General features: G+C 44.3%; 2 protein-coding genes across 2 annotated transcripts in view; one reads left to right on the top strand and one right to left on the bottom strand.

Moving 5' to 3' along the window:
* Positions 1–16,685, top strand: part of LOC125152410 (zinc finger protein OZF-like) — a 516,059-nt gene that overhangs the window by 242,194 nt on the left and 257,180 nt on the right. The window lies entirely within an intron of this gene.
* Positions 4,474–15,471, bottom strand: LOC125152425 (zinc finger protein 416-like). The gene is given in 4 exon segments (XM_047834336.1): positions 4,474–7,626; positions 7,629–8,003; positions 12,306–12,432; positions 15,406–15,471. Coding segments are annotated over 3 exon segments (1,611 nt in total). The 5' UTR covers positions 12,340–12,432; positions 15,406–15,471; the 3' UTR covers positions 4,474–6,424.

The raw sequence follows: 16,685 nt of genomic DNA, 5'->3' as shown, positions 1-16,685 counted from the left end.
TGAATATTGTGGCAAATTCCTTATTCTTCTTTAGAATTTCTAGCTAATGAATGCAGAAATAGCAACAGAAGTAGGGTACAAATGTCTCAACTGTGTGCAATCAACTACCCAATGGTTATCGTTGAATGCTGACCTGGTAGAAGATGCACAGAGAATTGGTATTGGATAGAAAACACTGATAATATTAGGACTCATCACAGAAGAGAGACACCCAGACATCAGAGCAGACTTACTTGAGGCAGTCATAACGTGTCAGCACTGTGTGTGGAGCATTGTGGCCAGAGGCCGAATCTGGATTTCAAACTTGTTTGTACGTTAAGACTATTAACTGAAGTTGGGGGTGTTGGGATATGAGCTCAAGGTGCATTTGAGACATTCAAGCAGAGACATTGGGATTGAGGATATAGGGGTACATTTGGAACAGATTCAGGAGCTTAGTTGTGGTTGGATATGGGCGCTTACTGGCTGGCTGGGCAGCCCGAAGGATGAATAGAGGGGAGATACCACAACGTGGCAGTGAAGCAATCCGTTCAGATGGCTCCAGCTGCCTCTGCAGTCAGATGTGAAATAGACAAGGCTAGATATCATATTGTTTTTTGAGGACACAAAAGCCAAGGAGACACAGTGCAAAGGAATTCCTTTGAGAGTCTGGTGAGCAAAGAGGAGGATAAATAAATGAATGGAGAATGTGAGAAAGGGTGGGGTGCAGAGTATAGTAAGACAGTAATTTCAAGAAGAAATATCTTTTTTCCTAAGTTGGGAAAACAGTCTATAAGAGAATGTATATTGTTATGATTAATATTCCGTCAATAATTCTAAAGTCTATTTTGTCTGATACCAGTATTGTTAACCCAGCTTTCTTTTTGCTTCCATTTGCATGTCAAATGACTTTTCACCCCTTCGCTTTTTTTTTAAAGATTTTTTTTTTTTTACATTTCTTTATTTTTGAGAGACAGGGAGAGACAAAGCACAAGGGGAGTGGCAGAGAGAGAATGAGACACAGAATCTGAAGTAGGCTCCAAGCTCCAAGCTGTCAGCACAGAGCCCGATGTGGGGCTCGAACTCAAAAACCGTGAGATCATGACCTGAGCCAAAATCGGACGCTCAACTGATCGAGCCACCCAGGCGCCCCCCCCTCCCCCTTCACTTTCAATCTGCAGGTGTCTTTAGGTCTGACATGAGTCTCTTGTAGGCAGCAAGCATATAGATGGGTCTTGCTTTTTGTATCTGTTCTGTCACCCTACTTTTGATTGGAACATTTAGTCCATTTACATTCAAATTAATTATCGATAGGTATGTACTTACTCCTATTTTGATACTTGTTTTATGGTGTTTTGTTTTTTTTTTTTTTCTGTTCCCTTCTCTTGTTCTCCTCTCATGGTTTGCTGGTTTTCTCTAGTGATATAATTAGGTCCCCTTCTCTTTATTTTTTGCATATCTACTACCAGTTTTTGATTTGTGGTTACATTAGGCTTGTATATATCTTATGCATATAGCAGTCTAAATTAAATTGATGGTCACTTAAATTTGGACCCATTTAAAAGCACTAGTTTTTACTCCTCTCCCCAGTAACAATTTAGGTATATAGTGTCATACTTTACATCCTTTTGTTTTGTGAATCCCTTGACTGGTTTTTATATACTTCATTTTACTACTTTTGTGCTTCCTATTTTTACTCTTGCTTTTTTCCTTTCCCCTCTAAGAATTCCCTTTAATATTTCTTGTTAAGGCTGGTTTAGTGGTGATGAGTGCCTGTAACTTTTGTCTGGGAAAATATTCTCTCTCCTTCCATTCTGAATGATAGCCTCGTTGGGTAGACTACTCTTGATGCAGATTTTTTCTTTCAGCACTTTTGAATGTATCACGCCACTCCCTTCTGGCCTGCTAAATTTCTGCTGAAAAATCAGCTGATGGCCGTATGGGTTTCAAATATACGGAACTCTTTTCTCTTGCTGCTTTAAAATTTTTCTCTTACCACCACTTTTTGCCATTCTAGTTACTCTGTGTTCTGCAGTGGACCTCCTTGGGTTGATTTTGATGGGGGCTCTCTGTGCCTCCTGGGTCTGGATTTCTGTTTCCTCTCCCAGGTTCAGGAAGTCCCTGACAAATCCAGAACATGCAAATTCTGAAAAATGACTGAGAAACTTCAACAAACACAGTCTAAGAATTAGACAATGAAGTGGTTCTTATAAGTTAGTAGGGACCAGAGACATCTAGTAAAAGCCATATAGACCCATTTTGGATCTGAATGCCTTAAAGAACAAACATTTTAGGAAAATTGAGAAAATAGAGCACTAACAATATATTTTATGATACTTCAAATATTTTGTTTGAAAAAGAGTTATTAGGATTATAAATGAGTCCTTACATTTTGGAAATGCACTCTGAAGAGATTAGGCACTGAATGAGAAGATGTTTGGATTATAAGGAAAACAATCCAGTAATGTGAGTGGGGATAGAGGAAACAAAACACCCAAGAATTTATCAATGATTAAAGACTAGGCTTCGGATCATGGAGCTCATGACACATTTCCTTTTATGTATATATTTGAAAATATCCATTGCAAAGGGTAAAATATGTCTATCATTTTTACGTTAGGAAGGATGCGTTAAAAAGAGCAGAGGAGGGACGCCTGGGTGGCTCAGTCGGTTAAGCGTCCAACTTCGGCTCAGGTCATGATCTCACAGTCCGTGAGTTTGAGCCCCACGTCGGGCTCTGTGCTGACAGCTCAGAGCCTGGAGCCTGCTTCAGATTCTGTCTCCCTCTCTCTCTGACCCTCCCTCGTTCATGCTCTGTCTCTGTCTCAAAAATAAATAAACATTAAAAAAAATTTTTAAAGAGCAGAGGAAACCTCTGATTTCAGGGGGTAAGCCAGCATGTATCAAAACACCAATTGTACACTTTAATTTTTTTTTAATGTTTATTTATTTTTAAGAGAGACAGAGCACGAGCAGGGGAGGGGCCAAGGGAGGGAGACACAGAACCCAAAGCAGGCTCCAGGCTCTGAGCCCTCAGCAGTGCCCGACATGGGGCCCGAACCCATGAACCATGAGATCATGACCTGAGCTGAAGCTGGACGCTTAACCAACTGAGCCACCCAGGTGCCCCTAAAACAACTTTAACTTTTCTTTATAACAAAGTAGGAACACTTCAGATATGAATATTAACACCCTTTTAGGTTACATATTAAGCTAATGTTCAAGTTTGTCTAAAATTTCTTGAAATATTTTCCTGTATAACGTTAACACAATTTAAAGACTGAAGTCCACAGCTGAATTTGAATTTAGATTCTGAAGCTTAACTGTTAGTCTTTGGGCTAGTAAAAAGAGCTTTGGTTTCCTAGTTTATAAAATGGATATAGTAATAACCTAGTTTTGGAGGTAATTTTGAGGATTAAGTGAATTAATGTGTATCAATTGCTTATTCAGGGATTTATATGTATTTAATAAGTTATAACTATTATAATATTCTAAGGGATGAGGTAGGAAAGAAGTGTTTAAATACGCTATTTATTGCTACTTAGACATTTAATAGCAAAATTTTAATGTATTAAATGACATAGTTCATTAAGGAAAAGCTTCGTTTAATTTCTGTCAAGCCATGTTATACATGAGTGGTTATTCACATCATAAATTCTTCAGGGTAGATGACAGGATAATAAAGTTAATGGGAAAATTATGCTATGTTTGAATGTTTTCCATTCTTTTTGATCTTTGTCACTCTAATAGTTTAAAAACTTTTACTCCTCATTTTAATTTGTACTGTTTTGATTACTTGTGAAATTCTAAATTTACCAAAATATATCTGTTTATAAAAGCAGAAGGGACGGCTCTTCCTTATAGTAAAATTCCAATTAATAAATGTGGGCAGACTGATAGAACTAGAAAGTTTAAAAATAAGCAAATGGTGTTAACAGTCATTTCATTAAAGAAGTTATACAAGTGGCAAATACACATAAAAATCCTCAACATCATGAAACATCAGAGAACTGCAATTAAAACCATAGTGAGTTGCTATTACACTCCTGTTAAAACAGCTAAAATTTAAAAAGACCTGCGGGGCACCTGGGTGGCTCAGTCAGTTAAGCATCTGACTTTGGCTCAGGTCATGATCTCACGGTTCGTGGGTTCAAGTCCCCGCATCGAGCTCTGTGCTGACGGCTCAGAGCCTGAAGCCTACTGCAGTTTCTCCTTTCTCTGCCCCTCCCTGTCTTGAACTGTCTCTCTCTCTCGAAAATAAATAAGCATTAAAAAAAATAAATTTAAAAAGACTGACAATACCAAGCATTGGCAAAATGTGGAGGAACGGGAGTTTATGTACTATTGGTGGAACACAGACGGGTATAACCAGCTTAGATCACAGTTTGGCAATTTCTTAAATATTGAAACATTCACATTCTCTGACTTACTGGCGTAAGAGAAATAAAACACACATTCATATAAAGAATCATAGGCCTATATTCACTGAAGCTTTATTTCTAACAGCACTAAACTGGAAACAATCCAATCGCCCATTAACAGATGAATGGATAAAACAAACAGTGGCAAATCCATAAAGTAGAATACTATTCAACAATAAAAAAATAAACATTCATATAAACAACATTGAGGAGTCTCAAAATAATTATGCACTGTGGAAAATATCAGAAAAGAGTAGACATTTTATGATTCTATTCATGTAAATTCTAGACAATGCAAACTAATATGTTAAAGACAGTACATCACTGGATCCCTGTAGGTCTGGTAAGAACAAGGAGAAATTATAAAAGGGCATGAGGTACATCACAGTTGTTCATTGTCATGATTATGGTGGTTTCATGGGTTTATACGTATGACAAGAAATTTCAAATTGTACACCTTAAATATGTATAGATTATTGCATGTCAATTATGCCTCAAAATCTCTAAAAAAGTAGTTCAGGGGTGCCTGGGGGGCTCAGTCGGTTAAGCGCCTGACTCTTGATCTCAGGTCAGGTCTTGCTATCAGGGTCATGAGTTCAAGCCCTGCTTTGGGCTCCATGCTGAATGTGAAGCCTTCTTAATAAATCGTTCAAAATAAAAAATCTGAATTGCCCACTTTTTGGAAACCAGCAGGTTTAACAACCTAATACTCCAATGGACAATCTCCATTCTTTCATTTCTCTGCCTTTAGAACAATGGACGACCCTTGAGGGCAACAGCTCAGGAAGACAATGAGAATTCACAAACTCTAGATTATTTGCTCTAACAATGACTTCAGCTACAGAAGACACACAGCTGTGGTGGTCCTGGAATTCCTCACAAGCATAGTCACTGGAACATGCAAGGATGCACTTTTAGAAGAGGCATACACCATCTGGTTTGCTGCAGGCCCCTCCCCTGCCTGTTAATCACATCAAGAATATTAGTACCAGTTATGGTTGAAGCCTGGCTCCTGTTGTCTGACAGTGATGCCAGTCTTCAGAATTATAAACATCAGGACACTGACTCCTTTGTAGAACCTGGTGAAAAGCTTCCCCTCAACAGCACCCCCCAGGAGCAAGAGAATAGATTCACACCATTCCTAAAGGCACCGGAGCTTGGCAAAACAAGGGACCCCTCCTTAGAGTGTCCTATGGTCTCAGCAAGTATGGAGTCCACAAATTAGGACTATGAAGCGCTGCACTGGTTCCTAGGTCTTGTGCAGCAATGCACATTAGGCTAAAACTGGAATGAGAGCTACTCTTGGTCTTTATGTCGTCCCTGCTGAGGTGCACAAAGCTGGGGCCCCCACAAAAGCACATCCACAGAGTACAATTCTGTTTTCCACCCACGCCAAACAGTGAACACCCCCCCCCAAGATTAAAGGTACATTAAACAATAAGGCCTTTATTACTGCACAAACCAGAGCAATGAGGTAGATAGTTACTGGTTGATGACCTGAAGACTAGAAAAATCAATTACAAGTGTCATGTGAAACCAACAATTTCCATGAAGTAGGTAAGCCTTCCCTGCAAGCTTCCAACAGAGCCCACTCTTGGCCCAAACTGAGTCATATTCATACTTAACCAGAAAAGGGAAATCACTGTAAGGGCAAAGACTACTCTAGATTTCCTCCAGGGAATGGGAGAGGCCATAGACATTTGCCTTGCCTGAGGCACACTGGAGTGACCGATGAAGCAGTGTACAAGGTAGTAAAGTGGGATGGCTTCTACTGGAAAAACTGGCAGTGGTGGCATTCGGGTAAGGGCCCTGGGTGGTCTGGACCGTGCAGTGCAGCCCCTGTAAGCCTCACACATGCCTATAAACTGAGGGGATATTTCGCCCCCCCTGGATGCTTGGAGGTATGAGGTTCAACTTCAGGCATGTGGCTCCCTCACACAACTATTTAGGGCCATTAGAGTGAACAGGGAGACGGCATGTTTCCTTCAAATCTAACCCCATTTTCAAATGTGGACTTTCTGGTGTTAAACAACATTGGAGGTTGGAATGAAGGATTTCCCGTATTTCCTACATTCACGGGCCCTCTCCATGCTGTGAAATTTCTGGTGGAGATTGAGGCTAGAGCGTTGGCTAAAGGATTTGCCACATTTGCTGCATTCATAAGGCCTTTCTCTAGTGTGAACTACCTGGTGTTGAATGAGAACAGATTTTTGCCTGAAGGATTTTCCACATTGGCCACACTCATGAGGCCTTGCTCCTGTGTGAATGTTGCAGTGTTGAGTAAGGCTGGTGCTTCGACTAAAGGATTTCCCACATTCATGACACATATGAGGCCTTTCTCCAGTGTGAATTCTTTGGTGTTTAGTGAAAATAGCTCTTCTGCTAAAGCGTTTCCCACACTGGCCACACTCAAAAGGTCTTGCTCTGCTATGAATTCGCTGGTGTTCAACAAGGCTGTAGCTTTGTGTAAAAGATTTCCCACATTCAGCACATTCATAAGGCCTTTTGCCAGTGTGACTTCGGTTGTGCCGATAAAGTTTGGATTTGGATCCAAAGGCTTTCCCACATTCTCCACACTCGTAAAGCCTTTTACTGGTGTGAATTCTCTGGTGTCTAATGAGAGCAGCTCTTTGGCTAAAGGATTTCCCACACTGGTCACACACATAAGGGCTTGCTGTGGTGTGAATTCTCTGGTGTCGAACAAGGGTGAAGCTTTGTCTGAAGGATTTCCCACATTCGCTGCATTCATAAGGCTTTTCTCCAGTGTGTGTTCTCTGGTGCCTCACAAGATTGGATTTGCACGCAAAGGCTTTCCTGCATTCCTCACACTCAAAAGGCCTTTCTCCACTGTGGATTCTGCAGTGTTCAATAAGGTTGGAACACTGACTAAAGGATTTCCCACATTCACCACACTTATACGGCTTTTCTCCAGTGTGAACTCTCTGGTGTATAATGAGGGTGGCCCTTAGCCTAGAAGATTTTCCACATTCGCTGCACTTGTAAGGCCTTTCTCCAGTGCGGGATCTCTGGAGCTGAACAAGTGAGTACTTGCAGTGAAAAGCCTTCCCATATTTGCTAGACTCATAAACCCTTTTTCTAGTAGAGACTCTTGGGTGGTGAACAAGGCTGTGTTTGTGGCTGGAGGCTTTCCCACATTCACATGATTTGTAATGACTTTCTCCACAAGGAAAGGCCTCCCCACACTTGGTGATTTTGTTTGGCTTCTACTGTTGAGAATGACCTGGTGCTGGAGAAAGCCCAATGTGTCCGGGAACTCCTTTCCAACTTTCCTCCAGGTGAAGGGATTCCCTGACACATGGAATATGTAGCTCTTTATAAATGAAGCCCTGCCCACATCCCTCTTCTCTGCACTGTGATACTCCCGAAGCTGGTACAGGTCTGCACATGCTCCATCTACATACACTTTCTGCCCAGGTAGATGGGCCAAGTGCAAAATGTCTTTCAGGATTGGGACACATTTCTCACAGGGGTGAGTCTTCTGCATGGAGGCACCTGCCTTTGGAATCCTGACCTGTGATAAAACTTCTATGGAAACACTCTGTTCAAAAGGTGTCTCTTCATCCTCTATTCCATGCCAACAAACTGAAAAAGGAGAAATACTGATGAGTCATGCTGACGATGGTGGGAAAGTATTAATCATGTTTGTTTTTTTTAAACTTTATGTATAACATGACGTTTTCTCATTTTACAAAACATTGATGGTAGAAAACGTAGTGGACCTGAACAACACTACAGACCAAATGGAGCTAACAGACATATGCAGAACATTCCAATGAACGGCAGAATACACATTCTACTCAAGAGTGCAGGGAACATTCTCTAGGATAGATTATATGATAGGTTAAAAAAAGTCTTAACAAATCTATCAAGTCATATCAAGTATCTTTCCTGACCAAAATGCAACAAAAAGTAGAAATTAGTAACAGGAGGATAACTGGGAAATTCACAAATATGTGGAAATTAAAGAACATACTCTTGCACAACCAGTGATTCAAAGATTAAATCAAAAGGGAAATCAAAAAATATCTTTGGGCTCCTGGGTGGCTCAGTCGGTTGGGCATTCGGCTTTGGCTCAGGTCATGATCTCACAGTTTGTGAGTTCGAGCCCTGTGTCAGGCTCTGTGCTAACAGCTCAGAACCTGGGGCCTGCTTTGGATTCTGTGTCTCCCTCTCTCTCTGCCCCTCCCCTGCTTGTACTCTGTCTCTTTCTCTCTCTCAGAAATAAACATTAAACATTTTTTTTTAAATAAAAAAAAAATATCTTGAGACAAATGAAAATACAAACAATATACCAAAATTTATGGGATCCAGCAAAAAAAGTTCCAGAGGGAAGGCTATAGCAGATACATATCTATATTAAGAAAAAATGAAAGATCTTAAGTAAACATTCTACCTTTGCATCTCAAAGAACTAGAAAAGAACTAAGCCTGATGTTAGCAGAAGGATGGAAATTAAAAAGGTCAAAGTGGAAATAAATAAAATAGAGACTAGAAGGACAATAGGAAAGATCAAAGCTAAGAATTTTTTTCCCAAAAGATAAAATTGACAAACTTTTAGTTAGACTAAGGAAAAAAAAGAGAAGACAAACAAAACTAGAAATGAAGGAGAGGACATTACAATTGATACCACAGAAATACAAGGATCATAAGAGATGACTATTAACCACTATACATCAACAAATTGGATAACCTAGAAGAAATGGATAAATTCCTAGAAACATACAACTACTAAGATTTAATCATGAAGAAATAAGAAATCTAGACAGACCGATAATGAATAAAGACATTGAGTCCGTAATCAAAAACTTCCCCTTTAAAAAACAAAACAAAACCAAAACCTTCACCCAAAAGAGAAGTGCAGGATTTGATGGGTTCACTGATGAATTCTATGAAACATTTAATGTCATTCCTCATTAAACTCTTCCAAAAAACTGAAGGGAGGGAATACAACCAAATTCATTTTACAAGGCCAGCATTACCCTCAGACCAAAGCCAGATAAGGATACTACAACACAAGAAAATTACAGACCAATATCCCTGATGTACCTAGATGCAAAAATCCTCAACAAAACATTAATAAACCAAATTCAACAGCACATTAAAAGGATCATACACCACATCCAAGTGAGATTTACCTCTGGGGTGCAAAGATGGTTCAACAAACACAAATCCACAAATGTGATATACTACATTAACAAAATAAAGGATAAAAATCATATCATCATCTCAAAAGATAGAAAAGCATGTAACAAAATTCAGCATCCTTTCATAAACAAAAAACTCTCAACAAATCAGGTATGGAAGGAACGAATGTACCTCAACATGATAAAGATCACATATGACAGGCCCACAGCAAACATCATACTCAAAGGTGAAAAGCTGAAAGATTTTTGGTGAAGATCGGGAACAAGATAAGGATGACCACTCTCACCACTTCTATTCAACATGCTACTGGAAGTCCTAGCCAGAGTGATTGGGCAAGAAAAATAAAAACTTGTTAAAATAAATTAATTCAGTAAATTATGTTGCAGGATACAAAATCAACACACAAAAATCACTTGCATTTTATACGCTAACAAGGAACTGTGCAAAAAAGAAATTAAACCATCCCTTTTACAAGAGCCTCAAAAATAATAAAATACTTAGGAAGAGATTTAATCAAGGAGGTGAAAGATCTATACACTGAAAACTATAAAACACTAATGAAAGAAATTAAAGATACAAATAAATGGAAAAATATCCCTTGTTCATAAATTGAAAGAATTCACATTCTCAAAATGTCCATGCAACCCAAGGCAATCTACAGATTCAATGCAATCCTTTTCAAAATACCAAGGGCATTTTTCACAGAAGTAGAAAAACAAGCAAAATTAGGGTGGAACCACAAAAGACCCTGAATAGCCAAGGCACTCCTGAGCATGAAGAACAAAGCTGAAAGCATCACACTTCCTGATTTCAAATTATATTACAAAGCTATAGTAATCAAAACAGTATGGTACTGGCATAAAAACAGACACATGAGCCAACAGAACAGAATAGAGAGCACAGAAATAACCCCCTAAATATATGACCTAAATATATGACCAACTAATCTTGACAAGGGGGCCTTGGGGAAAGAGGAAATGGAGGAGTGATGGTACAAAATTTCAATTATTAACATGAGTAAGTTCTGGAGACCTACTATACAGCAGTTTATAGCTAACAGTACCGTAATGTGCAATAGTTCTCCCTTATCTTTGAGGGATACACATTCCAAGATCCCTAGTTGAGACGTGAAGCTGCGGATAGTACTGAACTCTGTCTACATTACACTTTTTCGTATACATGCACACCTATGATAAAGTTTAATGTATAAGTTAGGCCGAGTAAGAAATTAACAATAGCTAATAAGAAAGTAGAACAACTATAATAATATACTATAATAAAAGTTATGTTAATGTGGTCTCTCTCAAAATTTCTTACTCTACCATACCTTCTTGTTGTAAAGATGTGAGATGATAAAATGCCTACGTGATAGGATAGATGAATGACACAAGCACTGTGACTTAGCGTGAGGCTACTACTGACCTGAAGATACATCAGAAGGAGGATCATCTACTTCCAGACTGCAGTGGACTGTGGGTAACTAAAACCATGGAAAGAGAAACCATGGGTAAGGGGGGACTACTGTATATTTAAAATTTGCTAACACACTCACACACACATTCACACACAAATGATCAAGATAATAATAAAGGGTTGGGAGGAAATTTAGGGAGGGATGGATATGTTTATGGCTTTGCTGATGGTAATGTATTTACGGGTATATACTTATCCCCAAACCCATCAAATTGTATCCATAAAATATATACAGTTTTTAGACATGTCAATAATTCCTCAGTAAAGTGGTTTAAACATCATTTACTAAAAGGCACCAAAGCCAAAACCTCATCGACCTAATCATTACTGGGGCTCAAATTGTTATCTGGGGAATCCCACTACTTTTACACACTGTACTCCTATACTCAGGAAAGTAACCAGATATAAAACAGAAACAGATATGCCTCATTTGAACACTAGCCTTTCCTAAATTTCCCAGTGTCTTAAGACCCAGAAATATCCCATATTGGGCACAGATGCTCTAACATGATGAATACACTTAAATTAATGTAAGTCTCTGACAGAGATGGGCTCAATGAGATCCCATAGCCCCCCACCTCCAACCCAGGTAAAATGTTAATATGGCCCAATGTAAGTTAAAACAGGGCCTCCAGGGATTAAAACTTGTATATAAAATCTAATAAATAAAAGAGAGTATCCTCACTACTCCTCTGTCCTACAACTCGATTGTACCTGTTCTTAAATCTAGAAAAATTAAAGGGTACCTCATGGTGGGCTACTGTAACCTAAATGTTGTTCTATCCACCAGGACCCCATATCCAACATCAATATCATTTGCCCTTTGTGTTTCACGTTTTATAGGCATTGACAAAGGAATGATTACTAACTAAAGTCCACAGTTTACATTAGGGTTTATCCTTTGTGTTTTACATTTTACCAACATGAGTATTATTAAAACCACTGACTCTATCCGTAATTAAGCACTTGGAACACAAGGTGCCATGGACACAGTCATCTTGCCAGGGAGAGAGCAAACAAGGTTCCGGTGCGTTAGGCTGACAGCAAGACTCCTGAATCCCAGACCCTTTCCTGAATGTCTGGAGCAATGGGACTTAGGTCTTCTCAGGGCAGTGCACACAACTATGGTCTGCCACATGACACGTGTGCCAAGAAAATGGCGAAGCGAGCAGGACCCATGGTTCGGCTGCAGAAAGGGCAGAGCTACCTGGGAGGTAAAAGACAATGGACAAAAACCAGGATACTGGGGTGCGTGTGAAGGCCTTACCCAGCGAAGCTATAAGTGCCAAGTTCTCCAGCATCGCATCGTGGTACAGGCGTCTCTGAGCCTCATCAAGGAGCCCCCACTCCTCCTGGGAGAAGTCAATGGCCACGTCCTCAAAAGTCACACAGCCCTGCCGTGATGGGGACAGATCATTCCTTGATCAGCTTTTTTACGACTCTGAGTTTCTTCACCCCGACATTCATTCCATGCTCCCTCTCCTTCCAGCGGTCCCCACTATGGAAGACATATCAGGTCCTGGAGCCAGAGAGACCTGCTCTCTTCTCACAGTATCGTGATCATTGTCACTGCCGACAGCAACAACCGGCATGTGCGCAGGGAGGTGCCATCTAAATATTGAGCTTGGCATTAGGACATACGTCCTCTTGTCCGGGGTCTCCCAGATTGTGCCTCCGAGACACAACCAAATACGGGCTCACTCTCCACCCTTACGTCCTCAAAGTCACGGCCCTAGGTCCTTCAGTTCATGCTCTCTCTCCATGAAACTACTTCCACCACACCTCTCTCATAGTCTTGCTCTGGAAACCACTTCTCCCCTCCTACCCAGAAGCATCACCCTGGTAATGGCAGGCATTACCTGCTTATGACATCCAGGTGGTGTCTGGCAAATTCCAAAAGGACCCAGCGCTACCCCAGACTTCCACTGATCCCTGCTACCGGAGGGGACAAAACCCACTTGTAGGCCTCTCCACCTGGTTCTGCTCCTTGCTTCAACCCCAGCCACCAAGAACCACCTGCAGACCTCAGGACCCCAGGGCTCCCTTCCACTTGTGGTGCACGTGATGTCCCCTCATCAGTCACTGACTTCCTATCCATCAAACCAGCAGTCAAAGCCCAGCCCTGGAGGTCTCTTACCCCAGCCCCAGCGATGCTCCAGCGATACTTCTGCCCCGGTGCTAATTTGCCAGCCTGACTGAAACAGCTAGGATACACCAAGAGACACAATAAATTCCTGGTAAGTCCGCAGTATGAATAAACACTAGTGTGGGCCTCAGTGTCATCTTGCCTCAGTTACTCTTGTGCGCCCGCATTCCCCTTATGTCCACGCTTCCTGTGGAAGCCCTGGCCACCTGACAGGTTGTCCTCTCCCACAACCTTCCCACAGCCATTTCTCCCTCTCAGCTGTGTTTATGAGGCCCAGCACCCCACCCGGATGCCCAGGCATGACACTCAGTCACAGCTCCCAGCTTCCCCTTGCTGGGCAGCCAATACCTTTATCATGATGACAAGGATCCCCCTCCTAATTGGGACCCAAGCTACCCCCGGTGCAGACACCACCACCTTCTGGATGTCTCCCTATTGAACCCCTTCTCAGAGTTCCAGAGAACTCTGTGGCCATCTACTAATTGTCCTCCACACGTGTTTCTCTGAAACATCTCCGAGTCTTAAGATAGCCAAAAACAAAACTCATCTCCCCAGTGAGAATTAATCTTTCTACCAACCTTAATATCTTGGTTAAGGGAGTTTCCACCCTTCCAGCTGCTGAGCCCTACAACTGTTTACCTTTTTCTCTCTCTTTCTCAAAATCTGAAATTCTGGCCAGGCCTAATTTAAAAACTGATCCAGAATTCAACCAGCTCTCCCACTTCAACAGCCAGCACCCTGGTACAACCACCAGCACTCACCTCAAGGACTGCAAGTTGCCTGTTTTTCCCATCATCCCTGGCCCCCCAAGAGTATCTGCTCTCGCTCTTCCAGGCTGCAGCCTCAGGGGTCCTGATGAGACCGAGGTCAGATCACCTCCCTCTGCTCCAAACCTCCTATTTTCCCCATCACCTCCAGAAGAGACACCCAACTTTTCATGGAGCCATTCCAGGCCCCACCCCTTCCCATCTGCTCTCTGTTCTCTCTTCTCTCATGAGAAGAAGAGGAACTGCAGTTCCTTGAACAAACACACCTTCACCTCCTAGCATGAACATATTCCAATACCTCTGTCTGGAACAATCTTTTACCTCACTGTATTGGTTGCCAGCAATAGGGGCCTCTCCATATAACTTCCAGCCTGGATGTATGACCCTGGGTCTCCAGGCCCAGGAAGAGTGGAAGAGTGGCAGGCAAAGAGACTCAGGACACAATTCCAGAGACCAAGATGGGGGCTCAGGACCATTGAGGGCCTGGGATATCCCTCACTCACCTTCATACAGTCCATAAGTGCTTCTCTGGTCTTGCAAGGAGGAGGGTCACCAGAGGGATGTAACCATGGCAGGGCTCCATGGGCTCCCCTGCACCCCTGCCCGGCCCTGGAGACAGGTGACCTGGGATGACTGCATTCTCTCTCAGCCTCAGTCCCCAGTGCTGACTCTTACAACTGCGTGACCTTGGCCAAGGACTCAAACTCCCTGTGCCTCGGAATTATCATCTTCTTTCCGGTATGTTCTAACTCTGAGTAACTTTTTGAAAACTTTGAGAAGCCTAATTCAGATCTTGTACCTCTTCTATTCACAACCTTCCATGGCTCCCGGCATCCTGAGAATTAAGTTGAAACTCTTCATCTTGGCACTACAGGAGCATTTCCTCCTGGATCAATTGCCCCTGCAAACCAGTCTCTCTGCCTGTAACACTCTCACATCTCATCAACGGTGGCTTTCAGAAACGGGGACGAAGAGAAGACAAGGGAAGACAAGACAAACCAGTCTCTCTGCCTGTAACACTCTCACATCTCATCAACGGTGGCTTTCAGAAATGGGGACGAAGAGAAGACAAGGGAAGACAGGACAAGGGAAGGGAGGGGAGGGGAGGGGAGGGGAGGGGAGGGGAGGGGAGGGAGAAAAGAGAAAGAAATGGGGACGTCACACATTATCTCCCCACTGACCCGGACCCCTGGGCCTGGGCCGTAGGGACGCGAGCAGGCACCTCGTGTTCGGGCCTTTAGGGCCTGGGTGGAGGAAGGGCGGGGAGGACCTGGAGGCCGCGCGTTTACTTGAGTCGGGTCCCGGGGCGCGGCCGCCGCCATCCGACTCTGTAGGTACAGAGGGGTCCTAAGAGGTCGGCGACAAAGGCGGGACTCGTGCACAGTTGTCAACCACCTCAGACCAGCTGCTGTGCAGTGGGGACAACCCCACCCCTACCGCCTTCTGGCTCTCACCACCGCGGACCCGACTGCACGCTCCTAAAGGTCCGAGATCCCGGCTGCACGCGAAAGCAAAGCGACTGCAGCTTCAGGAGTGCCGGAAGTCCCGCCCCGAAGCTCTGGTCCACACGCGGAAACTCCTCTATTTCTGCGAGTTCATTGGCTGCACGCTCTGGGCACGCGGCACTGGCAATTATGGGTAATGTAGTCCCCACGGTGGCGCTCGGCACGAGGTTCGCGGAGCCCCGAGGCCACGTTTGCTCGCGGAGTACAGACACCGTCTAGGAAGGTGTGAGGCGAGGCCCCGGGACGGTCCCCTCGCGGAAGCTCGACCCGCACCCGGGCGCCCCTCGGCTGAGCGGGGTGGTCGTGGGCGACGTGGGAGGTCTCCCCCTGGGAAGCGCCCAGTGCCGGACGTGCCTACCCCCTCCCCAGTCCCAGAGCCGCTCCCCACGCGCCCCGGCCCCGCGTCTCAGAACGAGTTAAAGACCCGGATCAGGCCCGGCGGCACTGTGTGCGCTTCCCGCGGGTCGCCCACAAAGGTGGGGATTTGGCCTCGGCGGGCACAGGTGCGCACTCTTCCCCCCGAGCCGCGCAGACGCGTCGCTGGCGGCTCAGGTCGGCGGCCCGAGGCGGGGGCGTTTTGCCCCCAGGATCCGCGGCGGAAATCCGGCGCCTGGAGCCTGAGGGCCCCGGGGGAGCCCTGTCGGGAGGAGCCCGATACCCAGGAACGTCAGCGCGCGCCCGCAACTTCCCGCTGTCCTTTGGGGGGCCCTCGGCAGCAGCTCGCGGCCCTCACCGCTCCCGGGACCCGGGCGGGCGCCCCCTGGAAGCCCCTTGGGTGGAAAGGGGGAACTCAGACTCGGGGGCCTCTGAGGAGGTGCCCACGCCCCCTCTAGGTGTGTCCCCGGACCCCCGCGCTGCTCGGCCCTCCACCCGAGCTTCCATGGGGCCCACCGGCACCTTGGGGTCTGAAGTTCCATCTCCGCTGTGCCCAGCCCACGCTGTCCCCGGTCAGATGCGACCTCGAATCACACCTGGCCCGCTGACCTGATGAGCATGTCTGTTTGCGGAGGGAAAGAATTAACCAGGTTCCCTCAGGGAAAACAGGTGCACTGAGAGCCCCCAAGCGGAACCTACCCTCAGCGTGGGCTCCTGCTGCCTCCAAGACCCACCTGCCCCTGAGCCTAAATCCATGCAAGCAAGGCCCCACCCGGGACAAGTCCCCGCCCCCCGTGCGGCTTCCCGCAGGGGTGTCTGGAAAGCACCCCAAAGCAATGGTGAATGCTTTTAAA

This window comes from Prionailurus viverrinus, chromosome E2 (assembly GCF_022837055.1).
Source record: "Prionailurus viverrinus isolate Anna chromosome E2, UM_Priviv_1.0, whole genome shotgun sequence".
Lineage (NCBI taxonomy): Eukaryota > Metazoa > Chordata > Mammalia > Carnivora > Felidae > Prionailurus > Prionailurus viverrinus.
This window is presented reverse-complemented; position numbering and strand designations above follow the sequence as displayed.